The sequence below is a fragment of the Suricata suricatta genome, chromosome X (genome assembly GCF_006229205.1).
Source record: "Suricata suricatta isolate VVHF042 chromosome X, meerkat_22Aug2017_6uvM2_HiC, whole genome shotgun sequence".
Lineage (NCBI taxonomy): Eukaryota > Metazoa > Chordata > Mammalia > Carnivora > Herpestidae > Suricata > Suricata suricatta.
Window position 1 is genome coordinate 41,413,817 of NC_043717.1, and position 17,410 is coordinate 41,431,226.

The 17,410-nt window shown below is 41.6% G+C and overlaps 1 protein-coding gene across 1 annotated transcript in view; it reads right to left on the bottom strand.

Annotated features, from left to right (window-relative positions):
- Positions 1 to 16,663, bottom strand: part of DGKK (diacylglycerol kinase kappa) — a 196,598-nt gene extending 179,935 nt beyond the window's left edge. Inside the window, exon 1 of the mRNA XM_029929651.1 lies at positions 16,070 to 16,663. Within this exon, the coding sequence (XP_029785511.1) occupies positions 16,070 to 16,663 (594 nt within the window). The remainder of the gene's footprint in view (positions 1 to 16,069) is intronic.
- Positions 16,664 to 17,410: the final 747 nt, after the last annotated feature.

Genomic DNA, 17,410 nt, shown 5'->3' on the forward strand with positions numbered 1-17,410 from the left:
GTTCATAGCAGCAATGTCAACAATAGCCAAAACATGGAAGGAGCCTAAATGTCCTTCACCTGATGAGTGGATCAGGAAGATGTGGTATATATTCACGATGGAGTACTACATGGCAATGAGAGGGAATGACATATGGCCCTTTGTAGGAAAGTGGATGGACCTTGAGGGGGTCATGCTGAGTGAAGTAAGCCTGGCAGAGAAGGACAGAAACCATATGTTTGCACTCATAGGTCTAACAGGAAAACATGAGAGACCTAATGGAGAACCAGGGGGAACGGAGGAGGGAGAGAGAGTTGGAGAGAGAGAGGGATGCAAAACTTGAGAGACTATTGAATGCTGAGAATGAACTGAGGGTTGAGGGGGAAGGGGGAGGGAGGAAAAGAGGTGGTGGTGATGGTGGAGGGCACTTATGGGGAAGAGCACTGGATGTTGTATGGAAAACAACTTGACAATAAAATATTGAAAAAAAAAGGAATTTGTAATTTTAAAATGACTGGCTAGATAACTCATTTTTCTCATTTTCACCAAAATTAACTATGTTTATGACCAAATACTAATATTTCAAGACAACATGACCAATATAGGGCTCCTCCTTATGAGTAGGGTATCTCTGTATGAGTTAGGAAAAATTACAGCCCTCTGGAAGTATATAAGGCAGCCTACTTACTAGCACCTGCTGGTAATGCACTTGAATAGCTAAGTCCATTTTATTGAGGGCTGAGTATATCACAACTTCTTTGCATACTTGAAAACAGAAATTGATGACAGCAAATACCATGGCACATATACAAATGATACCAAAATAAGCTAGTATTTGCACATTATTATTTTTTATTTTTTAATAGTTTATTTTCAAATTGGTTTCTATGTAACACCCAGTGCTTCTCCCCACAAGTGCCCCCCACCATGTCCATTACCCCCTTCCCACTCTCCTCCTCCCCCTTCAGTCCATGGCTCTTTTTCAATATTCAATAGTCTTTTATGATTTGTGTCCCTCTCCCTCCCCAGCTCTCTTTCCCCCTTCCTCTCCTCATGGTCCCCTGCCAGGTCTCTCCTGTTAGACCATGAGTGCAGACATATGGTATCTATCCTTCTCTGCCTGACTTATTTCACTTAGTATGACACCCTCAAGGTCCATCCACTTTGCTACAAATGGCCGTATTTCATTCTTCCTCATTGCCATGCTGGACTCCATTGTGTGTGTGTGTGTGTGTGTGTATATATATATATATATATATATACACACCACATCTTCTTGATCCATTCATCAGGTGATGGACATTTAGGCTCTTTCCATGATTTGGCTATTGTAGAAAGTGCCGCTATGAACATTGGGGTACATGTGCTCCTATGCATCAGCATTTCTGGATCCCTTGGGTAAATCCCTAGCAGTGCTATTGCTGGGTCATAGGGGAGTTCTCTGTATAGTTTTTTGAGGAGCCTCCACACTGTTTTCCATAGCGGCTGCACCAGTTTACATTCCCACCAACAGTGGAGGAGGGTGCCCATTTCTCCACATCCTCGCCAGCATCTATAGTCTCTTGATTTGTTCATTTTAGCGACTCACCGATGTGAGGTGATATCTTAGTGTGGTTTTGATTTGTATTTCCCTGTTGATGAGTGACGCTGAGCAATGTTTCATGAGCCTGTTGGTCATCTGGATGTCCTCTTTGGAGAAGTTTCTATTCAGGTCTTCTGCCCATTTCTTCACTGGATTATTCATAATTCGTGTATGGAGTTTAGTGAGCTCCTTGTATATTTTGGATCCTAGCTCTTTATCTGATATGCCATTTGCCACTATCTTTTCCCATTCTGTCGGTTGATGCAATCCCCATCAAAGTTGCACCAACATTCTTCTCAAAGCTAGAACAAACTATCTTAAAATTCATATGGATCCACAAAAAAACTCCAAATAACCAAAGTAATATTGAAGAAGGAAACCAAAACGGGGGCATCACAATCCCAGACGTTAGCCTCTACTACAAAGCTGTCATCATCAAGACAGTATGGTATTGGCACAAAAACAGACACATGGACCAATGGAATAGAATAGAGAGCCCAGAACTGGACCCACAAGTATATGGCCAGTTATTCTTTGACAAAGCAGGAAAGAGTATCCAATGGAAAAAAGACAGCCTCTTCAACCGGTGGTGTTGGGAGAGCTGGACAGCAACATGTAGAAAAATGAAATTAGACCACATTCTGACACCATTCACAAAAATAAACTCAAAATGGATAAATGATCTGAATGTGAGACAGGAAACCATCAAAACCCTTGAGGAAAAAGCAGGAAATAGCCTCCCAGATCTCAATCGCAGCAATTTCTTCCTTGACATATCCCCAGAGGCAAGAGAATCAAGAACAAAAATGAACTATTGGGACCTCATCAAGATAAAAAGCTTCTGCAAGGCAAAGAAAACAATCAAGAAAACTAAGATGCACATTTTTATTTTTAATATGTGTTTTAGGGGTGCCTGGGTTGCTCAGTTAACCATCTGTCTCTTGTTTTTTTTCTGCTCAGGTCATGATCTCATGGTTCTCAGGTCATGATTTTGTGGTTCCTAAGTTTGAGCCCCATGTCAGGCTCCATGCTGACAGTGTGGGACCTGATTGGGATTCTCTCTCTCTCTCTCTCTCTCTCTCTCTCTGTCTCTCTCTCTCTCTCTCCCTCTCTCCCTCCCTCCCTCCCCCTCTCTCTTTCTCACCCCCACTTGCTTACTCACTGTCTCAAAAAAATAATAAAATTAAAATATGTGTTTTAGACTAAATTTCTCCATAAGCCTCTATGATATTTTTATAAAATAGTTTTGCCATAATTTATTGAGTGGTGGGCTGTATGTTGGGCCCCAAAGGCCTTAGCCTTATAGCCCTAATTGAATATATAAGCTGAAAATCTCAATATTATATGGCAATTGACAAGCAGAAGTTTGTGTAGGGTGCTACACAGAAGTGCACAGAGGAAAGGTACCTAGCCTAGATGAGATACCAGTGAAGACTTGCTGGAGGAGATGACTGAGCTGAGCTGAGTCAGCAGTACATTATGGGCTTCATTTAAGAGACACAAAAGCTAAGACACAGAAAGATTAAGCAATTTGTCCTATATTGCACAGCTATGTAGAGTGGAATTTTGACTAGAACCGATGCGAAGTAATTCCTAATCTAAGAGAGTCCAAACTAGTGAACCCCTGACTACACAGTAACATTTGGATTTGAGAAATTTTATTTGAAATACTATTTTATTTGAAGAAGTTCCATACTTACATGCCTCACAGATACCTGCCTTATGATATTGGAAAAATGCAGGCACACCAAATTTACCCAAGATGCAGCCTTCTAGGACAGTTAATTAGCACTTATAACACAATCCTGGCAACTTTTAGTTCTTCATTTTGTGGTTGCTGCAGGCTTGCTACAGGAAGATGTATTGGATAAAAATGAGGCATCAGCTCAAAGTTCCTTGGACACCAACTTTAAGAGGTCTGAGCCATTCAAATCATTCTCCAAAGTTCTTTAACCACCAAAGGCAGCAAACAAAAGTACTGCTAATTAAATGTGCAATTAGGGTTTATTATAACTAGCATATATTAGTTTAAAGTCTCATTTGCCACTGCTTTGAATTGGTTTTGTCCTGTTTTCATTTGTGCTTAATTGTCCTGTTTTTTATGTGTTTAATTTTGTAGGATACTCCATACCCTTTCTGGATGCAGCAGAGTGTAAATTTTTAATAAATAATAATAGATTAAATTTACATAGAATTGGATCTTTTATGTGTTGCATGTACACTTTATAGTACACTAGGGCCCCTTACAAAATCAATGTGTATGTTACATTTATGCCCATTTTATAGGACTTGAAATAATTTTGCTGTTTTAAATTATTACAGAAGCTTACAGTTATATATTAGCTTTTACTACATATTTTTAGTTATATCTACAGTTCATTTGGTGTTGTGTCCTTGGCCAAGAACACAATCCCCCATAAGAAAAATGTTCTTATAAGCAAAGACAATGCACATTATGACAATCCACTATATGAGGCCTATTGTAATACTTTCCAGGAGTCAGGGGAGGGAGGAACTTTCTAGAATGGCCATGTTTCCAGGAGAATACTCTTAATTTCTGGAATATTTTAGGCCAAATTTTGAACTGTGACTTGATGAATGGATTAAGAAGATTTGGTGTATACACACACACACACACACACACACACGCACACACACACAATGGAGTATTACATGGCAATGAGAAAGAATGAAATCTGGCCATTTGTAGGAAAGTGGATGGATCTTGAGGGTGTCATGCTAAGCGAAATAAGTCAGGCAGACAAGGACAGATACCATATGTTTGCACTCACAGGTCTAACAGGAGAACAGGAGAAACCTAATGGAGGACCAGGGGTAGGGGAAGATGGAAAGAGAGTTGGGGAGAGAGAGGGACTCAAAACTTGAGAGACTATTGAATACTGAAAAGGAACCGAATGCTGAAGGGGGAAGGGGAGGGGGAAGGGAGGTGGTGGTGATGGAGGAGGGCACTTGTGGGGAAGAGCACTGGGTGTTATATGGAAACCAATTTGACAATAAACTATTAAAAATAATAATAATTAAAGAAAAAATAAAAACAAAATACTAAAAAAAAGTCAGATGCTCAACTGACAGAGCCATCCAGGTGCCTGTTGTAACATATTTTATATGCCAATTATGTAATTATTCAACACTTAATGAGGTAACTAACAGATATGTCTACGTGTAGTTCACAGTGCTGCCTTACTTTAGTGGATACAAAACAAAACAAAACAAAACAAAACAAAAAACAAAGCAAGCAAACTTTCAAGCTGCCTGGGAGTGTCTATGCTTTTTTTTCTCACCATTAGAAGATGAGATGAAGGAACTCAAAAAATTTAGTGCTGATGAAGGATGATTGAAAGGCAATGTAAGACTTTTCCTGGAATTTATGGAAAGAAAGCTTACCAGTGAAAAGCAATATACTAAAAAAACCATGAAGTGAGCCACTAAATGGGTACTTTGATTCCATGTGAAACACACAAATAAAAAATTTCCTGGAGGTCTAGTCAGCATGTTGAGTAAATTAAAATCCAAGAGACTGTAGCAATGCCAAAATTATCACTTTAATTAGTTTTAACAGTCAAGCAGAGTAAGGTGAGGGAGTGAGAAAAGGACAGCAATATCCAAATTCTGAGTAAGAGAAAAGTTATGTTCCACTCAAGCCTGGCAGGAGGGAAACTGTCACAGTATGCATTAATTGAGGTTAGTGTGAAGGCATAAACTTGTTAATTTTCTGAAATAAATAATCTTGTTCTGTAGCTTCATTTACTTTCCTCCTTGCTGTTTATGCTTAGCTGTTTTAATGAAGCTACATCACATTTTTCTTTTATACTGGAAGGGACATACACGGTGATGTAAATAAGGCATGAAATATTATGTTCAAAGTATATAAATGCAAATGACATTTATTGAAGGAAAATTAACAAAGTAAGCCAGGACTACTGTTGGAGGTGGGGTTCAGAAGATGGTGCTGTGATGTTGGAGCTGGCTTCAGGAGAGTGGGGGACTCAATTGACAGAGCCCAAGTTAATAGAAACTTTCCTGGTTTCAAGTGTCTCTACTCTTAGCCAAGGAAATTAACAATTTTGTTTTTACTCAGCAGGTACCTTTCATTTCCTGCCTCAAACTGCAAAATCCCATTAGCTGCAGGAGAGGGCAAATGAATGAACATCCAGGATTCTGGAAGTTCTTAGTTGAGCCCTGCAAGCAGTGCTTCCATAGCCCTCCTACTCCTGGAGGCAAAGGCAGGCTCATTTTCCATGCCCACTGCCTCCTGTTTTAGAAGAATTCTGCAAAGACTCTGGGTTGGAGTATCACACTTGTCTTTCAAAATCCTCCAGTAACATGTGCCATGCCCTGTAATAGGAGGAAAACAAGAGGGTGGGAATCGCCATCCCCAGGGTCTGAAATCTCTTTTATAAGGCTCTTTAAAGAAAAAAAAGCTTAACCCGCAAACGTGTGTAATGCTTTGGAAGATGAAAATCTCTAAGTGCTACATATGAGGCTGAAGACTCTGATCTTACTCAATAACACATTACACTTGCCTTTTAAATTACTGATTCAACCTTGGTTGGATTGTATTCAGTTTTTTAACTCGCTCAATATTCTACCACATTTGGCTAATGAAAGCTGAATGAATATTCTATCTTCTCATAATTGTTGATAATGTCAACATTATGGTGGCATTATTGGTGAAAAGTGACCTAACCAAGTCTTAGAAATTTAAATTTACATTTTCCTTTTGGGAATTTAACAGTGGGAAGAGGGTGGATTTTGCTCAGGGTCTCCTTCTTCAAGTCCAAATCACAAAAGCTATCTGTACAAATGAAATCTGGATGTCATAGAAAGTGCACTTAGTAAATGTGAGATCACACTGCCAATTGTTTATGCGTTATTTGTTTGTGTCTACACAACAGTTGTGTCTACATAAAATGTGTACACTCATTGCTTTACATTGCAATCACATTTCTGAACAGTTATGTTCCCAGCTTATGCTTAACAAACAGATTATACAGACATTTCACTAGATAAGCTTTAAGCTAAAATTAACAATTGTTTCCTAAATACAATGTAGAAAAACAGGGCACATGATCTAATAATTAAGTCAGGGAGGCAATGGGTACGGGGAGGAGAAGAGCCTGAGAACACAGTGGTACATTCCCTAAAGTCTTACAACTGTAGATAAGATATATGAGCATATATTTAGAGAAAATTAATGGAAAAACAATGAAATATTAATTATCTCTTGATACTGCCTCTTGAGTGGTGGGGTGCTACATAATTTTTATTTACATTTTGGAAGATTTAAAAAAATTTTAAATTTATTTATTTATTTTTGAGGGAGAGAGAGAGCACAAACAGGAGGAACAGAGAGAGAGGGAGAGAGAGAAAGAGAGAAGAGAGAATCCTAAGCAGGCTCCACTCTGTCAGCACAGAACCTAGTGTGGGGCTCAAACTCATGAGCCATGAGAACATGACCTGAGCTGAAATCAAGAGTCATATACTTAACTCACTGAGCCACCCAGGCACCCCTGGAAGCTTTTTGTCATTGTTGATTTTCCACCTTCTCTGAAATAGAAATACATATCCTTTATTTTATTACATTAAATTTTTATTTAAGAAGAGGTATGCTGACAGACCTGACTATTTAAGTGAAGGCCTCAACAAAGCATCTGGTAAAACAAACAATCACCCCTGGTCTATCTGTTTTGGTAACTGGGTGTCTCATTTACCAGTGTTGTTTAAAGGAAGTCTCTTCTATGTGGTTTTGCCAATCATGAAATCATCGGTGCCAAGCATATAGGATATAAAGCAGATACTCAATTTAAGTTTTAAATAAGTAAATGAATTAAAAACAATTAATCACAGACAGAAGCAATCTTATTGATAAGAATGTGCTAATTGCAGGGGACTTTAATACTCCACTGACAGCAATGGATAGATCAACCAGACAGAAAATCTTTAAAGAAACAATGGACCTGAACGACACATTGGAACAGATGGAATTGATAGATATATTTAGAACTCCACACCCTAAAGATAGGAAATTCACCTTCTTTTCCAGTGCACATGGCACATTCTCCAAGATAGACCACATACTGGTACATAAAGCAACCCTCTATAAGTATAACCAAATAGAGATCATACCATGCACACTTTCAGATCACAATGCTATGAAACTTGTAATGAACCACAAGGAAAAAGTCTGGAAAACCTCCAAAAATGTGGAGGTTAAAAACCACCCTACTAAAGAATGATTGGGTTAATCAGGCAATTAGAGAAGAAGTTAAAAAATATATGGAAATAAATGAAAATGAAAATATGACAATCCAAAATCTCTGGGACACAGCAAAGGCAGTCCTAAGAGGAAAGTATATTGCAGTCCAGACCAATTTCAACAAACTAGAAACAGCGCAAATTCAAAATCTAACAGAGCACCCACCTACTGGAACTAGGAGGGGAGCAGCAAGAGCACCCCAAACCCAGCAGAAGAAAAGAAATAATAAAGATCAGGGCAGGAATAAACAATATAGAATCCAAAAAAGCAGTTGAGCAGATCACTGAAACCAAGAGTTGGTTATTTGAAAAAATAAACAAAATTGATAAACCTCTAGCCAGGCTCCTTAGAAAAAAAAAGAGAGCACCCAGATAGACAAAATCATGAATGAAAATGGATCTATTACAACCAATCCCTTAGAAATACAAGCAATCATTAGAGATTACTACGAAAAATTATGTCAACAAACTGAACAACCTAGAAGAAATGGACAAATTCCTAAATGCACATGCACTGCCAAAATTCAAACGGGAAGAGATAGAAGGCATGAATAGACCGATAACCAGTAAAAACTTTGGAAAACAATGAGTCTTATTCTTGACTTATAAATGTGACTTACAAATTTGTATTTGTGAAAATCAAGCCCTTGTATAATGCTAGAGAACAGACATTTAACTGAGTGCATAATTAGACAACCACTTTTAGAAACCCATAATTGAATTGACTAATGGTCCTTCTCTGCTAGGTAGGTGTGTCTCTAACTTGGAAATTAATGGAGTGTCATTGCTTTACAGTTTAACATCAACTTTTGGGTTTCAATAGTATTGGAAGGGGAACAACGTTGCAGCTATTCCCCCAAGTCATTTATATTTGGTTTGGAAGGGTGACATATGATTTTTCCCCAAAAGATTTGCTTTCCTAATTCTTTTTTTTTAAATGTAATTTATTGTCAAATTGGCTAACATACAGTGTATACAGTGTGTTCTTGGTTTTGGGAGTAGAATCCCATGATTCATCACTTACATACAACACCCAGTGCCCATCACCCAATTTCCCCTCTACCCTGCCCGCTTCCCACCATCAACCTTCAGTTTTTTTCTCTATATTTAAGAGTCTCTTATGGTTTGCCTCCTTCCTAAATGTATTTTCCTGGGCAGGGTTTGCCTTTCTGGAGTGCACGGACTGACTGGCTGACAGGGAAGGTAATCAGAAATGGGCTGGAGTTGGGGCAGAAGGAAACCAGCCAGGAAGTAAACATTTACTACCCTTTGTCTTCAAGTTCTCAATTTAATGTTCATTGGTATTGTTCTAGAATGATATTATCCTTTCTTTGTATGACTTGCCTAGTCTTTAGAGTGGAGTAGGTGTGGAAAGCACTTTTTCCTAAAACATAGGCTTTTCTCTCCCCTCATTTTTATTTCCCCCTCTTTCTTTAAAAAAACTCTTTAGGGGAATAATATTTAACGATGTTGGTGAGATTCTGGCCAATTTGCCTTAGGTTAGGAGAATTTCTTTTCCTCTTACAGTTTCTGGTTTTGTTTTCCTTGTGGATGTGGAGAGGAATAAAGTCTATTGATTTTAGTGAAGTTGAAGAGTTCTTTTATGATGGATGGATTTTCTGTTTTAAAAAACTCTGGGGAAAAAGATCCTTTGCTTTTGGGGGGGTTGTGGGAGCACATCTCTTTAGGTTTGGAGGATTTCCATTTTTATAAAAACTAAGTTTTGTAGGGAGAAACTATAAGGGCCACTGGTTTTAGTGAGGTTGAAAGCCCTCCTCAGAAGGTTTTCCTTTCTTTCATTTTCTGTAAAATAAACAATTTATTTGCAAGAAATAATATTGGGAGCGTCTTTTGTTTTTCTTTGATTTTATTAAATACTTGAAGGTCAGAAGAAAAATAAGGTCCTTGGGTTTGGGTGAGGTTGGGGGCATCTGTACTTGAAAAAGGTTTAGAAAGAGATTTTGTGAGGGTTTTTTTTCCCTCCTTTTTGTGGGAGGTAGAGAGGGTTGATCATCAAAAATAATACACATTATGGACAATAAAGAATTGGTGCACCTTCCCTGAGGAAAATTTCTGTCTTTTAAAAATTATCCCATAATTTGTTTTTTTCTTCCTCTCATTCCCTCTTTCTCTACCTCCTTTTTTTCTCCCCCTTTCTCCTTCCCCTTCCACCTCCCCTTCAGTCTCTCCATTGCTGTGTCTTCCTTTCTTCCTTTTTTTTTTTCTTGGAGAAAAATGTTCAGGGACTTTGGTGAGTTTGGGGGCATTTCATTCTCTAAAAACAAGGTTTCTTTTTGAAAATACTTCTGCTTCAAATTTTTAAATTTCCTATATTAAGAATCAAGCTTTGAGGTTTGAATAAATTAAGATCATCTCCCACTAGAAGGATTTCCTCATTAAAAATTTGCATTTGTTTTGCTGTATCTTGATAGAAAAGTTCATGTGTCTTTGTGTGGTTGGAGCACTTCTCTTTAAGAGGATTCTGTTTTCATTTCATTGATATTATCCCCCCCCCCAACATACATGCCTTTCTATTATTGATTTTTCTCTTAAAACTTAAAATTGTATTTGGAGGATAAGGTTCATGTGCTTGGTGAGGATGGGGATTCTCCCCCAGGCAGGGGAAGGATTTCTTTTGTTTCTTGTTTTTCCTTTTCTGTGAATTAAAAATTCAGGATGTTTGGTATGATCAGGGACCCTGTCCTTTAATATTTCTTTCCTTCTGTTGAAACGTTTTGTGCTGCTGGGATGGAAGGATTGGGAAGTTACATAGACTTTGATGATTTTGAAAGTATCAACACTTAAAAAGACTTCCTTTTTGTTTGTTTTTCCCAAAGAGAAAAAAATTGAGGAGTGAATAAAGGTTACTTTCCTTCGTGAGGTTGGAGGCCCTGCCTTGAAGAGGATCTCCCTTTTAGTTCTTCTTGAAAAATGTCTTTTTTTGCTTATGTATTCATTTTTTCCTTTGTTTATTTATGGGAAGATAGTAGGTTCATTATCTTGCAGTTGGAGGAGTGACCTTCCTTTTACTTATTTTTTAAAATCGAGATGTAATTCAGAAATCACACAATTCACCATTTTGAAGTGTACAAAGTCAGTGTTTTTTAGCATATTCACAGGGTCATGCAATCATTACTGCTAATTTCAGAACATTTTTATCATCCTTCCATAGAATCCCTGTACCCTTTAGCCATCACTCAAACTTTCTCTTTTCCTCTTTCCCCCACCTGCAGGCTACCTCTAATCTACTACCAGTCTCTAAGAATTTGCCTATTCTGGACATTTCATGTAATTGTAAGAAATAACATTAGGGAGATTTGGTGAGTCTGGTATACCTCCCCTTTGGGAGATTTATTTTTGCCCCCATAACTTTTGCAAGGGGTTCAGCATTAGCCATGTGGTGCAAATAAAGTTTATAAATTCATGACTTTTTTAAGGTTAGAAATACTGTTTTCCTTGAGGTGATTTCTCTCTTTTCCTCTTTAATTTTCTTCTTGGGGAACCTAAGTTTCATAAGTTTTGATGATGGTAAGGAACACCTCCTTTTAGAATTTCTTTTTTTCCTTAAAATAATTTTTAGGGGAGGGATAAGTTTCATTATCTGGGGTCACTGTTCCTTTCTTTTTTTCTATTTTGAGAATAAGGTTTATTTGCTTTGGTGAGGGTGGGGAATCTCCCTTTAGGAATGAATCCTTTCATTTTTTAATCCTTGAAATTATTTTTTTCCACAGAGGGAATTATAGTCCGCAGTCTTTGGAAAGATTGAGCACCCTATACCTAGCAGAATTTCTATTTATTTTCTTTCCAAAAAAATGTCTTCTTTGGGAGTAATAGATTCAGGGAATTGCACCTCTTATCCTTCCTTCTCAGATTCCAGTTCTAGGGTGGGCCCCGCTGAGAGCATCAAACTGGGAACAGCAGTTGCTACTTGAACAAATTCCAGACTGATAGAACGTCAGCTTAAAGACTGTTCTTAGACAAATGGGGCTCCTATGTGTCACAGAAAGCCCTATGTTGGATATTTTTAAAAATCCACATTAGATAAATTAATAATTATATTAGGTGTCAGTTTTATTTTTGCCTTCTCCCACCCTGTTGCCTTCTTCAGATGAATAAGAGTTAATAATGCAGAGGAAAATAGTCTGCAAACTGTAAAGGGTCATACTAGCAGAAGAGATTACCTAATACTTATTATAATATCCCTGAATGGCTTCCTGGCCTCTATGGATTTTCCTCTTTTCCTTGGAAGCACTTTGGGAAATGGAGCAGCCTCTCCTTTTGGGCTGCAGATGTGTAGAAGGCCCAGTTAGAGATTTTAATTAACACATAAGAATTGTATTCTCAGGAAAGAAAGACCACTGACCAAATATCTCATTATCTTTTCTAGAAAATACTGCAGCAAATGCTCAGGAGCTCTCAGAATATACCAGTGAAATCAGATAGTTTCATCAAAACCTGGCAAAGAGGGGAGAAAGAGCCTAAGAGGAAAGAGAGTAACTTCATCTTGATCTTCAACAGGCTAAGCATTCGATACAATCTCAAAGCTGCTTATAGTCACTGCAGATATTCTATTCTCTTAGGAAAAAATTTATTACCCCTGAAACCCACAACATTATCATTATTCTGTTGCTTCTGGGACTGCGGGGGATAAGGACACTTTCCAAAACATTTTTTAAATTGTTGGTAATTTGCTTCTTAATTATGGCTCTAACATCCATTCTGCAAAGGGAAAGTCTGACTGCATTTCTTTAAGGGCTATATATTCCAGGCTATTTAAATAAGCATTTACTTCTCACTCTGAAATCAATGAGAACACATTTTTATTCTTTCACAGCAAGTCTCTACATCTCGCTGGAAATGGAATTGATAGGTTTCAAGCTTCAGTAAGTGTTTACTGAGCAAAAATAAGGAGGGCTGAATTGTACTAGGCACTGAGAGCGCAAGACAGTATCTACCTTTGAGAAGCTGAGAAATAAGTAAAATTGTAAAGGTTTTAGGTAAGAATTACCAGATATAATATAAACAAATGCTTGCTACTTTGCAAGAAAATGTGTGCAAAAAATACCAGGAAACCGCTCTGTTATATGTTGGGGTGAAATGGTAATTGGTAATTGATCTGTTACCACATATTCCTGACACCTCCTGAAATAAAGGCTATAAAAGTGTATTTCTTTTCAGATTTTCATTGATCACCTATATGGTGTGGTTATAATTTCATAGCTAGTCACACCCAATTAATAAAAACATAAGCTATCTTTCTTCAACCACAGCTGAGGGGAGAGAAATAAATATAGTACCTTCATGTAAGCCCCACTCCCCCCAAGCCAGTCATGGTAGTGTTTAAGAACCAATTCACAAACCCTTACTTGCACTTACTGCCACCAGGTGGGAGACTACCACTCATTTCCTGGAAATCAAAAGATTTTAGAAAGGAAGGAAATAGATAGGTTTGGTTCATAAGATTGTGTTATCCTGGTATCTATTTGGAAGGATACATGAGCCCCCTTTTCTCAGTCTCTACCCTCATGATTGGCATCGATTTACAACCAACAGGTTCTGAAACCTGAAAAAAGAACAGACTACACACTGGAAGATGTTGATTTCTTCTCTTCCTCCTCCTCCTTCTCTTCCTCGTTCTCCTATTAGTGCAATACCAGTCAGCAAAATTAACTGGGAGAAATCTGCAGTCACATTCAAACATTTTTGTTTTGCTCATTTCATCCTTTGATTTATCTGGCTAGTTCCATACTACTGGTACTGACTGTGCCTTGCCAGGTAGGATCTCATTGTATGTTAAGATCTGTATTTTGTTATGATCTCTGAGATTGTGTGTGTGTGTGTGTGTGTGTGTTTCCACAAGCTTTCCTCAAGGAGGCAGTGTTTGAAAACAACACCTCCCCAGCTAAGATGGCAACCTGTTTGCCTTGAATGTTAAGACGCAAGTCAGCTGGTTGTGGGTGCTATTTGCCTGAGGAGGATACAGCACAGAACCATCCTATCACTCAAGATCAGATGTTCCCATCTGCACCAGACAGCAATTGCACAGCAACACTTAGGAAGTTGAAGAGGGGTTTGGCTCCCAGCAATCTGAACATTACCCAGATCCTTTGTATCCTTCAAAATCATCTAGAGCCACTGATAGGTTCATCTACATGACCCTCTTAGTGGATGGTCAGGGTTCTTAACCCCATCCTAAAAGATAAATTACTGAACAAATTACTAACTCTACCAAGGGTAAAGTCCCTTGCCAGGGCTGCCAAATGCCTATGGATCTGTCAGCCAGCATATCTGAGAGTGCATTGTGTAGAGAGCTAACCTAATTCCCCTTACCTTGATTCTCCTTATCTGTCTGGCAACAGACATTTTCCTGTTAAGCTAGTGGGACATGCTTTCCCACTGTCACAGGGCTCATCCCTGGAGCTCCTGGACTCCGGTCAGTCTTTCAGAGGCCAAAGAGGCCATATATTTGCTGGACATCCTGGCAATTAAGTCCCCAAGTGTCAGTTTCTGAGCCAGTTTCCCAAAATCTCAGTTAAGAAGGCCATAGGTTAGGTGGTCCCTGCTGGTCTCCCTCCCATCAGTTCCATTGCAAACTCTCCCAAAATGACAATAGCAACCCCCAGTTAGGTGATCTCTGGTGTCTTGCTTCACTGCCCTTTATTTTCCTGAGATTGCTGCAGGGTGGAGGAGATCCACCCCCTTGGAGAGAGCTGGGCTGTTGGATTAAAAAAAAAACTTGTCTTAGTCTCCTACAGTCCTATTTTATCTATTTTTAAACCTCTGAACTTCCCCCCCTCCTCCGTGCAACTTTTCACTTTAGGCTTCCTCTTATTCAGTCACTTATCATTGCAGTTATTTTGCAAACTCAAGCCTCCCTACTCATAATTCAGAAAGCAACCAGAGCTCCCATTTCCATTTCGCGAAGCCAAGTTCTGCCCCCTTAGCCTACATTCTACAAGTGTGCGTTCCACAGCAGAAGGATTCCAGAGCCCTGTCCCTATGCCCTGCTAGGCAGCAGGATGGACAGGCATTGTTGGTGTGGTGTGTTATTTGTTTGTTTTGTGGGTTTTTTTTTTCCTGCAGTGGAAGCTAAATCAAGGTGTATCTATGCATTAACACGATATTCACAGTCTCATGGAATGAAGTTTAGGGGAAAGGAAGATTAGGGGGAATACAGAGAAAGCAAGAAAGACAGACTCCTGCTGAACAGGGTTTCAGGGGTCCAAGGCAAACACAGAAAACCTTCTTCCTCCCTTCCCCCCCCCCCCCCCCCCCCCCCCGTCCCTGGTGGGTGCGCGAGGATCCTCCACTTGTCTTCTCCAGGCTAAGTGCAACGTTTAGGAAGTCGTCTCTGAAGACTGGAAGAGATGAGGATTTCCATTCACAGGCTCTCAAATACCAACTCCTATTTTGGTATCTCTAAGACGAGACTCTTGTACCATTTCAATTGGCCCCAGTGTGAGATTCCAGTCGCCCGCTTGTGACGCGGCCCATCACCATATCACAGTGTTGGCACCTACCTGCTGGGAAATCCTGCAGACAGATGGAACGGTGGCTTCTACACACACGCATGCTCTCCCCTTCCTCCCCAGGGAACCCTGCCCTTCCCCTGCAGTGCGCGTGGGCGCCGCCCATCCCCTCATCCCCACCCAGAGTACCAGCTCCCAGCAGCTAACAGAGGTGCAAGGCACCTCCTTGGAGCGCCGCCAGTTCCACTCTCGCTAATGACCCCCTCCCCAGTGTCAGGGAGGGGGCCAAGCTGAGGACTGCGGCTCCGCAGCTTGGGCCTCTGCGGCAGTGACCGCGGCTAAGAGGTGTGTCCCCTCCCACCCCATCCCCACCACTCAGTCCCATCCCAGTGTACCCAGGGCTAGCCCCAAATACTTCGCTAGATCTCTTGCGCTCCCTGGGGACGTCTTCCTCCTCTTTTTCAAGATATAGGCGCTCACTGCACTACCACTTCTCCCTATGGGGAAAACTGCTCCGACTCCCAACCTGTGCAGTCACCACTGTTTTGAGCTCCAAAGAGCCCACTCTTGTTTCCACATGTTGCTTCCCGCCTCCCAACCATTTCCCACTGCCCGGGCACCCCATCTCCGCATCTCTCCGAGCATCTTTGCCAGTCAGTGGCAGCCAAACGGGATGCTTAGGGTACAGAGTCCCATGAGCTCGATAGCCATTCGGCTTCATTTTGATTCCCCCCCACCCCGCCCCAGGGGGTATTTTTCTTACCTTGATACTGGAGAACAGCACTGGCGTTCGGGGCGATGATGTATTTAGACCCCTCTCCGGAGCGACCACCGGACGCTGCAATAGACGTGGTGCTGGGCTTGGCTCCGGACGGGACTCTGTAGCCGGCTCAGGGCTGGAGGACTCTGTGGCTGGTTCTGGGGCTGGTTCTGGGGCCGACTCGGGGGCCGGTTCTGTGGCTGGTACTGGGGCCGGCTCTAGGGCCGGTTCTGTGGCTGGTTCTAGGGCTGGTTCCGGAGCCGGCTCGGGCGCCGGTTTGGTGGCTGGTTCTGAGATCGGTTCCGTATCGAGTTCTGGGGCTGGTTCTGGAGCCGGCTCGGGGACTGGCTCTGTATCGGGTTCTGGGACCGTTTCCGTGTCGAGTTCTGGGGCTGGTTCTGGGGTCGCCCTCGGACAGGGCTCCGGAGCAGGCTCTGGACAGAACTGCGGTGCCGGTTCCGGCAAAGGCGCGTGGAGGAGCGGACCAGTCCTCCTCGGCGGCGGCGGCCACGGCGGCGGCGGCTCTGGCGACTTCGCGGGCTGCTCTCCATCCTGAAGCGGGGCAGTGCCCTGGGCCACCGCAGCTCCGGGGTCCATGGCCGCACACCGCCTCAGGTCTGGGTAGCTAGCGCCCAGGAACTCGGAGGGCTAAAGTACCCTTCGGGACTCCACCCACTCCAGTTCGACGACCCCTTGCAGGGTGCCAAACTTTCCCCAGCCCCGCTTCATGGCTGGCTCCTCTCTGAGGTCTAACCCGTGGGCGCTCGGCGTCTCCCAGTGCTGGAACACGCCCCTCGGTGAGCGCACACCTCTCCGTAAGCAACCATGGGCCTGATGGGCGGGAAGCAGAGGGGCTTGTGAACGCGGACTGGACAGAACGCTTGATGACCTCCTAGCGACGTGCGGCAGGGGAGGCGGGCGGGGTGGGGAGAGACAAAAAAGGGGAAGGGGGAGTGGAGCGGCGGGGCCTTTGGAGCCCATCAGTTTAACCCTTTGGTGCCGTGAATGCAAAAAAAAAAAAAAAAAGCCGGAGGCGAACTTGAGGGTCTTTGCAACACCCCCAACCACTCAGCTGTGAGTTGCAGCTCCTAACAACAGCTTGCATCCCGTGTCTGCTCTCTACCTCAACAGAAGGTGAGTCTAGCCTTGGACCAACCTCATGTCCCCCATCTCCAAACCTCAGTGGGCAAGTAATTCTCTTCTCTAACCTGGGGAATGAAATTTAAGCGACGCGGGGTTGGGGGTGTTTGTGTGTGTGTGTGTGTGTGTGTGTGTGTGTGTGTGTGTGTGTTCAGGCCTTTGAGGTACAATTTGCACCCCGTCTCAGGTTTTGCATTTTTGAGC